General features: G+C 40.1%; 1 protein-coding gene across 1 annotated transcript in view; it reads right to left on the bottom strand.

Annotated features, from left to right (window-relative positions):
• Positions 1-8542: 8542 nt before the first annotated feature.
• Positions 8543-10654, bottom strand: part of trap1 (TNF receptor-associated protein 1) — a 187805-nt gene continuing 185693 nt past the window's right edge. The window contains exon 12 of the mRNA XM_048609730.1: positions 8543-8838. Coding sequence (XP_048465687.1) covers positions 8737-8838 — 102 coding nt within the window. The 3' untranslated portion in view covers positions 8543-8736. The remainder of the gene's footprint in view (positions 8839-10654) is intronic.

The raw sequence follows: 10654 nt of genomic DNA on the forward strand, positions 1-10654 counted from the left end.
TCACTATAAATTGTGATCTAAGAGTATGACTAGATCAGTCCATCAATTAAATAGACTACGGCACATCTCTCCACATTTTGGCACAAGTTCCCAGATGTTAATGGGAATAAGTTTGCGGAGTCAATGCCTGTGTAATGTAGTGGGTGTTGAGTAAAAGCTGATGCAATAACTATCTTTTTACACAGGAACTACTCTGCAACCAGAATGAGCAGTACCTTTCCTCACTCCTATCCAGCAAATTCTTCTTTAATAGTGAGTCCCACGACTGGACTATGAGTTTTGTTCAGCCTATTCTCATAGGAAAAGTGCATTAGATGAGTAGACAAAAGAGAGATGAACCTAGAATGAAACAACAGGTAGGAATGAGTGTAGTTCCCACCTATAAGCCTGAACGAACTGTCTCACCTAATAGGAGCGTCGTCAGTGCTGGAGCACCAAGCAGCACAAAGATCGTCAGTTATCAAGACTGAGTATAGGTATAACAGACAATTTTTGTTTTACAGAACCATGTTCAACCTCCCAGGAATAAAGAGTTTTCTAAAATATTGGATTTTAATAGTTGGGAATGAATCCATTTTCTGTTAGCTACATCTGAAGTTTGCTTTGGGAGTACAATTTGCAGCTCAACTTTGTTTTTAATGGAGGATGTAGACCATTTGAGTGGAGTTTCTTTTCTCTAACTACTTTTTACCTCTCTAGCTTCCTTTAATGTGTATAAATAACACTGTGTAATCAGCATTGTCAGGCCTAGTGCATTGCCAATTAAATTAATTTAAAACAGATCAATATTTTTAATTACAGGATTAATCACAAGCTTAACAGTGATTATGTCTTTCTCTTTGTATATGTATCCACTATTAATTTCACATAAACCTTCTGTTTCTTTTCCAACGGCCCTCACCATAGCTCAAAGTTAGCACTGTGCTGCAGACTGTCATTCTTAGACCATTCCCTATGTATGGTCTCCCCCGAGTTAAGAAATAACTCGTCCTAGGAATGTGAACCTCTGAGATCTTGTTTTCCACTTAACTCCTTAAACTCTCTCTGCAAGATCTTGAGCATACTTCTGTCTGATTGCTGCCAACAAGAACGTTTTTTTTGGTAACCTTTCTATCTTTTCAGAAGTTTGTCAATCAGCCTTGGATAAGATGTCCATCACTCTTGCTTCAGACAGACAATGTACCATTACGCTTCTCAACTCTCAATCACAATTCAACTGACAGACCATCCATTTCCCTCCTATAAAATCACTCCCCTATTCTTGCAACCTCTGTTTCTCAAAATCCTAGCTTGAGAGCATTAAAATTGCTTTCTGATATTTTCGCTGGAATTTCATGCCTCTCACAAGTTCCCCTCTTCAGCTGTCTTTGATTTTAATGTATTCACCAGTAAGGCAGGCCAATTTGAACAACAGTCATTAAAGGAATGAATTGTGACTGAATGATCCACGAGTATATCCTCTTGCTGTTGTTTGGAAACAGGCTGACAAACGGATTGAATAGTGTCACATTTTCCACACTGTTGAACTACTGCTTGCTGTCAGATCTGGTTACTTGAGATGTCACCATTCACCTGCCTACCTTAATGAGGTACAGTTCTGTACACAGGTACTGTACTGTGGTGGGCATGTTAATGAACAACCTTAATTCACATCTCACCAGGGATTTGAGAATTTGAATTGTAATTGCTCGTTTTTTAGAATTCAAAGCTAGGATCAGTACAGCTGGCCAAAAGCTGTTTAATTGCTACAAAAACCTGTCAACTAATTTTATTTAGAGAAAGAAATATGCCTGTATTTTTTCCAATTTGGGTCCTTGTTTCCCCGTAATCTTCAGTCCCATCACCAACACAGTTGATTTGCTAGGCCACTGCATTGGCCTTTTGAGAGTCTGGTCTTTTACAGCAACTAAAAACAGAATAAATACCAGTCTTGCCAGCAACCCACAACTTGAGATGAACTTAAGAAAAACTATATTGTAGTCAGTAAACAGTTAGGACATTGTATTCCTGTGATTTTAATGTGCAGCGTACTTGATGGGTGAAATTTCCTCCATGTACATCCAGAGCTTTGCTTAAAGATGCTTTGACACCAATGAAAGTCAGAACTTGCATTTAGTTAGTGTGTTTTACAGTTAAGGATGTACATTTTGAATGCAGTCACTGTTGTAGGAAATACATGAAACTTGACCAGTCCCAATATTGCTGCAGATTACCACACGGTCCGTGTACTTGTTCTACATATGTGTTTCAGATACTTTAGTCACCTGCTTCTTCTACAGTCTCCAAAAAGCTCAACTTTATCCTGCAGCCGATGAGGGTGGATGGGTTCTGATCTAGTTTTGACCACACAAAATGAATACTCAGTGGGTGAGAATTATACTTTGGACTTTAAAGTTTTGGGTTCAATACCTATTCCATAGACATGAATACACATTCTCACCTGAAACTCCCTGCACAGTACTGGAAGAGTGCTATATTAGTGAAGATGCAATCTGTCTGATGAGTTGTTGAAGTCTTCTTGGTGGGCATAAAAGAGCATACAATACCATGTGAAGAACAGGGATGGGAGTGCAGTGCTGGGTGATCCGTCTGATATTTATCCCTCAACCAACATTGTTAAAAACATATCATTCTATCATTAGATGTGGTATTGTGGAATCTTGCTGTATGGCAAATTGCTGCTACATTTCCTACAGAGACTGCATTGTAAAAGTATTTCCATTAACTGTAAAACAGTTGCCATATTCTGAAATGCACTATGCAAATGCAAGTCATGACTTTGATTGTGTAAAAGCACCTTTAAACAGAGGTTGAGCCTGCATTTAATGAATGTTTTCTGCTGTTTATCAAACCTGGTAAATCATCTTAGAACACAGAACAGTACAGGCCCTTTGGCCCACGATGTTGTGCCGACCTATTATCCTACTCTAAGATCAAACTAACCTGCATACCCTTCATTTTACTATCATCTATGTGCCTATCCAAGAGTCGCTTAAATGTCCCTAATGTATCTGACTCTACTACCACCACTGGCAGTGCATTCCATGTACCCACCACTCTCCGATATCTCCCCAATACCTTCCTCCGATCACCTTAAAATTATGCCCCCTTGCGATAGTCATTTCCACCCTGGGAAAAAAGTCTCTGGCTATCCACTCTGTCTATGCTTCTCATTATCTTGTACACCTCTATCAAGCCACCTCTCATCTTTCTTCACTCCAATGAGAAAAGCCCTAGCTCCCTCAATGTTTCCTCATAAGACCTGCCCTCTATTCCAGGCAGCATCCTGGTAAATCTCCTCTGCACCCTCTCTAAAGCTTCCACATCCTTCCTACAATGAGGCGACCAGAACTGAACACAATATTCCAAGTATGGTCCAACCAGGGTTTTAATCTCAATCTCCCTGCCAATGAAAGTCAGCACACCATCTTAACAGCCCTATCAACTTGGGTGGCAACTTTTGAGGGTTCTGTGGATGTGAACCCCAAGATCCCTCTGTTCCTCCACACTGCCAAGAATCCTGCCGTTAACCCTATATTCTGCATTCAAATTCGACCTTCCAAAATGAATCACTTCACACTTTTCCGGTTGAATTCCACCTGCCACTTCTTTGCCCAGCTCTGCATCCTGTCAACGTCCTTTTGCAACCAACAACAGCCCCCCTCATTATCCACAACTCCACCAACCTTTGTGTCATTACCAAACTTACTAACCCATCCTTCCACTTCCTCATCCAATCATTCATATTGAATTTATATTATCTTGAATCATTTATCTTGAATTGCATAACAATAACACCCTGCACTGAGTGATGTTGTTTTTACAATAAATTGCAGAGGTGTCAACAAATTGTTTGAGAACAGTGAAAATCAGAGTGCTGAAGTAGTTTTAGTAGTCTGATACCTATCTGAGTTGCAGCTGAAAATGCAGAGTTACCACTGACAGTTCTTCAAATGAGTTTTCTCCAGTCCTCTCCTGCATGTTACAACAGTTGTTTTCCCTTCACCCAGAGAAACCAAAAGACTTGATTAAAGGTGGGATGGCCAGGCTGCTGACAGGTCTTGATGTAGGCAGCAGTATTGTGCGTCTGATCATTTCCTACCTGTAGCAATAAAGTAGAAAGATTTTGCCTTCCTCATCATCAGGGCATCGCAAAATGGCCATTTAATTTTTTCATGTGTAATTACTGTTGTAGCAATAGCTGATGTATGAACAGCAAGCTCCCACAAATTAGCAATGTGATCACAGCAGATAATCTATTTTTGTAACAATGACCGAGACAAATACCAGTTAGGACTTTTGGGGAGGGGTCATCACCCAATCAAGTTGGCTTTGACAGGTCTGAAGTCTCACACTCAACATAGGTAACAAGCTCACAAACCATTTTGTCAAAATAATTTCCCCTTCCAGGCAACAATTTTCAGCTATATCTAAAAACAGAATACAAATAATCAATCAATGTGAATAATTAACTGTGGAGTGGATAATTTCAAATATTTTTACTGACCTATGGTCCTCTTGACATAAATGGGCAGGTATGGCCATCTTCCAATTGCATACCACAGTAAGAGGAAGTAGCCTGTATGACTCCAGGCCCTGTGGAGGGGACTGATTCTGACCTTGATTCTGCTGCATCATTCATTGATCAGGGGAATGTAGTGTGATTTATAACAAATTGAACCAATTATAATTAGTACACAGTATGTGGTGCAGAGAAGTTAATAGGGAGTGACACAAACCAGATTCAGCAAAAGCTGCCAATTTGGCAAATGACTATTTTAAAAAAAAAGCTCAGCTCTGCTGTAGGGTAAGAATTAAATGTGAGATCAGTGAAGACAGAGATTATAAGTGATTGTGTAATTGAGAGTTTGTTGAGGTGAACAACAACTTGCATTTATGCACTCCCTTTCAAAACAAGGTGATCACATGAGGATTATTAAATAAAATTAATTAGGTTAGATTACAAAAGGTTTGGTCAAAGAGGCAAATTTAAAAGTTTGTTGGAAAAGAGAACTACAAAGGAAGGAGCCTTAGGGAATATTTGATATTTGGAGGTTGTAGGATTGGAGGACATTACAACTAGAGAGAGAGGGGAGGGATATGAAACCACAGGAGAATTTTAAAACCAGGGCATTGCTGTGAGTTAATGTAGGTCAGAGGGTGATAGAATAAGTGACAGAATGGAGGAGACACCAGCATTTGCATCCTGGAATCCAGACACAAATTCAAGAATAAACACAGGTTTGAGTTTCTAGCCAAAAATCTCTAATTCAAAAATAATTCAGACTCACAAGTGATACAGAAATTGGAACAGCATCATGTTGGTACAATATGCACTGCCCCTTCTTATTAAGGCTGAGAAGCAGGGTAAAATAAGTGATACTCTGCAATCACACCTACTGTGCCCCAGAGAAAACAAATTCAGAGCTCACCATGGCAGTCTGAGAATTTGGATTCAGTAAAAGAATCTGTAATTATAAAGCAGGGCATTAGTAAAAGAGACAGTGAAGCTGTCAGACTGCTGCAAAAACCTGACAAATATGCTTGTATAGAGAAGGAAACCTGCCATATTTAACCAGCCTGGGCTTATATTCGAATCTCATATCAATACAGCTGCCACAAGTGCATTGACAAATCACTCTCCATTGTGACCCAATGGATCACGAAAGGATAAGCAGTAAATGAGAGAGGCACCGCACAAATTATACAATTTTAGCACCATGCTGCTTTGATTTTCACACTTCGTGAAGTCCCTCAGGGCTGCTTATATGTTTAGAAATGTATGTAATCTTTTTACCCAAGTTCTCCTTCTTGCAAAAATGAAGCAGAAAGTGTATGCGGGTTCCCTAAGGAGGGAAAATAAAGCGCACTAAACTCTGAAGGTTAAAGGTTGCAGGGATTTCTAGCAAGTACTCAGTCATGTTACTGAGTTACCTGATCAGAACCAGGTGAGCGCTCAAACCATTAAGATTGCCTCATCACTCTTATGTATTGTTTCTGGGTGGAGTGTGGAACCAGAGGTTCTTCGTCGATCAGCTGCAATGCATGCCACGGCAAACTAGGTGTTCCACTCGAAAATGGCCAGTAGTTGTGGATGTACAACCCAGAGAGGAGCAGCAGCTCTGGGTGACAGGACTGAAAAGAAAAAAAGCTTTCAGCTTTGCTATTTGGCCATTTTCCAGCTCTACTGCTGTCCTCAGCTTCTAAACTCATTAATGCAGCATTTAGTTCACCATGACAAAATCCAACGTACCCAGGTGTCTCATTAATATTTCACAGCCAGTGGGAACATATTGACAACAGTTACACCAAACCAAGCCGTGTTAAAATTCTACTCTAGAAACTGCCAAAGATTTTCAATGGACCCAGAAACTTTCTATGTGTAAATGGCAAGCATTATTAGTTCATAGATAATACAGTGTAGAGCTGGACGAACACAGCAGGCCAAGACCTGAAGAAGGCCTTCCTGCTCCTAGGCCTGCTGTGTTCATCCAGCTCTACACTGTGTTATCTCAGATTCTCCAGCATCTGCAGTTCCTACTATCTCTGATTATTAGTTCATAACCTTCACATCTTACAATCAACACTCAGTCTCCTGAATTTGTTAGGAAAAACAGGGGACTACATCAGCCAGGGCTTGATACCTGTGAAAGACAGAGATAGATAAATTCTGGATTAGGAAAGGGATCAAAAGTTACAGGATAAGGAAGGAGAATGGGGTTGAGAAACATATAAGCCATGATCAAATGGCAAAGCAGACTCAATGGACTGAATGGTCTAATTCTGATCTGATATTTTATGGTCTTAAAACAGACCCAAATAGAACACTGCAGACTATTTCATCTAAAATGTTATGCTACCACCAATATGCTTGGTAAACAATATATTTCGCAGGCTTTGTGTGGATGCCAAAATATTCTGAACACACCAAGAATCCTCTTTAATATTCAGCTATTTATTTTTAAACCTTAGTGTGAAACAGCTGCTTAGCATTCTATACCAGACACCTCCATAAATAGGTAAATTATTTCCAACACCCATGAACAAATCAATGCAAGTCCACCTACACACAGCAGCTAAATCTCAACATCAAAATAGGTAGCACATCTTATTTCTGAAAGTTCTCACTGTACACCTCAGCTTCTGCTTCACAAACTCAATTTGATCACTGACACTTCTGTCTGCACACAGGCGTGGGTTACATGATTCCAGAGGGAAGGAAAGCCGTGCCAATCATATGCTCTGGCACAAACTAACATGGACAAAAGAATGGAAGTCTAAAGGTGAGGTGAGAGTGATCTCTTAACATCAAGGTTGCATTCAAGTGAATGTGGCATCAAGAAGCCCTTGCAAAACTGGCATCAGTGGGTATTGGAACAAACTCTCTGCTGGCTGGAGTTATACCTGACACAGGAAAATGGTTGTGGTTGTTGGTCAGTCAGCTTAGCTCCAGGACATCTCTGCAGGAGTTCCTCAGGGTAGTCTCCTACACCCAACTATCTTCAGCTGCTTCATCAATGACCTTGCGTTCATCATAAAGTTAGAAGTGGGGAAGTTTACCAATAATAGCACAATGTACAGTACCATTCACAATTCCTCAGATGCTGAAACAGTCCATGTTCAACTGTACAAGATCTGGAAAATATTCAGGCTTGAGCTGACCAGCGGCAAGTAACATTCGTGCCATACAAATGCTCGGCAATGACCATCTAATCACCGCCCCATGACATCCAATGGTGTTACTATCTCTGAATTCCCCATATCAACATCCACGGGGTTATCACTGATCAGAAACTCACTGGACTTGCCACATAAACACAGTGGCTAGAACAGTAAAGTGAGAGGGTAGGGATACCGTGGTAACTCACTCCTGACTCCCCAAAGCCTGTCCAACATCTACAAGACACAAATCGGGAGTATGCTGGAAAACTCCTCACTTGCCTGAATGAGTACAGCACCAACAACACTCCAAGAAGCTTTACAACATCTAGAACACTTGATTACACCACATCCACAAGCATCCACTCCCTCGACCACCGATGCTCAGTAGCATTATCTACAAGATGCACTGCAGAAATTCACAAAGATCCTCAGACCGTACCATCCAAACCAATGATCACTTCCGTCTAGAAGGACAAGGGCAGCAGATACATGCGAACACCATCACCAAGTTCCCCTCCAAGCCACTCACCATCCTGACTGAGAAATATCTGTTGGGTCAAAATCCTGAAATCCATTCCCTAAGGGCATTACAAGTCAACCTACATGCAGCAGTTCAAGAATGCAGGTCAACACCAGCTTCTCAAGGGCAATTACGGATGGGCAGTTAAAAAAAAAAAAATGCTGGCCAGTCAGCTCAGATCCCAAGAGCGAATTAAAAAAAAAACTCAAGTCACTAGACCATTGGTAATTGACTATCTTTCCAGGGAACAAGAGTCTAACCAAAAAGTGGTCCTGTGCGATAATTTAATAAACAGGTTTTGAGATACTTGGGCCACCAACAAAGAACATTACAAGGAATTGTGACAGAAACTGTGAAAAGTTATCATCTGGAAATATTTTACTTGCAGAATCTTCTCAGCATATAACATTTGTGTCATTTTGTGCTTGGAGAAATCACAAGACTTATGCATAGTTTCAAACACAGGCCTAGCGAGGATGAATTCTTGGATCTTCTTAATGGTCCTACTATTCCACACATGGTGACAGCGGGCAAGAGTGCTCCTCCTTCAGGCATTAGTGATGTTCCAAAACTTTGGTCAGAAGTTTGTTCAATCTGCTGACCATTGGTCGGGGATCATCATTTAGCCCTGCAGCAATCATGGCGTTATCATAAATCTGAAAGAAAGCAAGCCTGTGGTCACATTTAGATAATCCCTTCAAACAATCACTACCATTGAATATGCCTTTGCTGTTTTCTTCAAAGATAAAAACTTATTCCAAACAGATATACATAGGAAAAAAAAACAAAGAAGTAACCGCAAATGCTGGAAATCAGAAACAAAATCAGAAATTGCTGGAAAAACTCAGCAGCTCTGGTAGCATCTGTGGAGAGGAAGCAGAGCTAATGTTTCTTCAAAACAGATACATATGATCATGCATATAGGCACATGCTACCACTTTGATAATTACACAAACATGTAAAATAGAGTTTACAAGACAAATGTTTAAAGTTTCATTTGTAAGCTTTGGACATTTGACAACAACTCCTGATGTGGCGATTGTACTCCATCTGGAGAACTGTGTGTTGTTCTTTGTTGCCCTTGGTTGTCCTACTGACTGCAGTTACTCAATGTCATCAGTCATGTGCATTCATCCTCACACTCTTCATGCAACATTGGTCAGAACTGGCTTAAACTCTTTCACAATGTAGCATCATAATAAGTAATGACTATGATCTGCGCTGGGTGCCTATTTCAGGAGAATATAAATATATTTGTTAAAAATATAATTTTTTTTCAACACACACCATTCATTAAAGTTTCGGTACATCACTACCTGCTCATTTGTCACGTATCTCTTTCATTCTCCTCTATATTTGAAGAATGTCCTGAATCTCAGAATGGTTAGACAATAGCTCAATGACTGTATAACTGGCTGCTGAGCAATCATGGTTTGCACTTACCTTCTGAGCATAATGTGTCGGGGATGATATTTCTTTTTCCATTGATATTGCATGAAAATGCAGCATTGCAATGCAAAAATCTTGATATGTTGGTTGATATTTAGTGAATATTGATTTGACAGTACATACCATGTGTTCCGCACATCCTTTCAGCGTGATTAATGAGATACAAGTCATCCCCAGTTAGTACACGTGCATTGAAATAATTTGCCAGGAAAGCAGTTTGCAACACATTATTTCTAATGGCTTTTGATCAATTTTCAATGGTGAATATCTTGCCAAATATGTATATGTAACACTACAAGAAAAACTGCATGATGCCAAATTCCAAAGCCAATGTCTTGTGGTTGTACAGATGGCATGGCTTTTGAATAAAGGCAACAGCGATTTTGTCTTTCAAATAGCATGTGTCTAGTCCTTTCTGCAGTACGTCCACTTCACAAATTGTAGCTTTCTTGGGGTCTTAGAATGCAGTAGGCAAGATATTGCTGACAGAACATTTGAGGGAATCAAAAACGCATTGGTGGTTAACTTGCCACATTTAGAAGATACCCTTCTTGAGCAAATCTCTCAATGATACCATGTCTGCAAGGTTGGGAATATACAGTGAGAGGAAATTTAAAAATCTGAAGCAACATTGTAAACCCTCTATCATGTGGGGTAGGTATCTGTTTAACATCTTCAATCTTACTTGCATTGGGACAGACTTTATGGGCAGAGAAAACAGATCCAAGCAGTTTATCTGGATGATGTTGATCTAGCACTTTTGGCTGTTAAATATTAGTCCTTGCCATGACACTGCTGTCATCAGTAGGTGACGGTTGTGACTACAGTCTGATTTTCTCTCACCATGGCTGTAATATTGTCAGCTACACAAAAACAACCACACACACTTAGAATAATCCTATCCACCATTCTGCCTTATGAACTTTGCACTGTACTATTTAAGCTGTGTGGGCCTAGCTTCATGTCATGCAAATTAAAATCTGGTCCCTTTTTAAGAAGACTTTGCAGTTGCTGTTCTGACAA

Source organism: Rhincodon typus, chromosome 21 (genome assembly GCF_021869965.1).
Source record: "Rhincodon typus isolate 14 chromosome 21, sRhiTyp1.1, whole genome shotgun sequence".
Classification (NCBI taxonomy): domain Eukaryota; kingdom Metazoa; phylum Chordata; class Chondrichthyes; order Orectolobiformes; family Rhincodontidae; genus Rhincodon; species Rhincodon typus.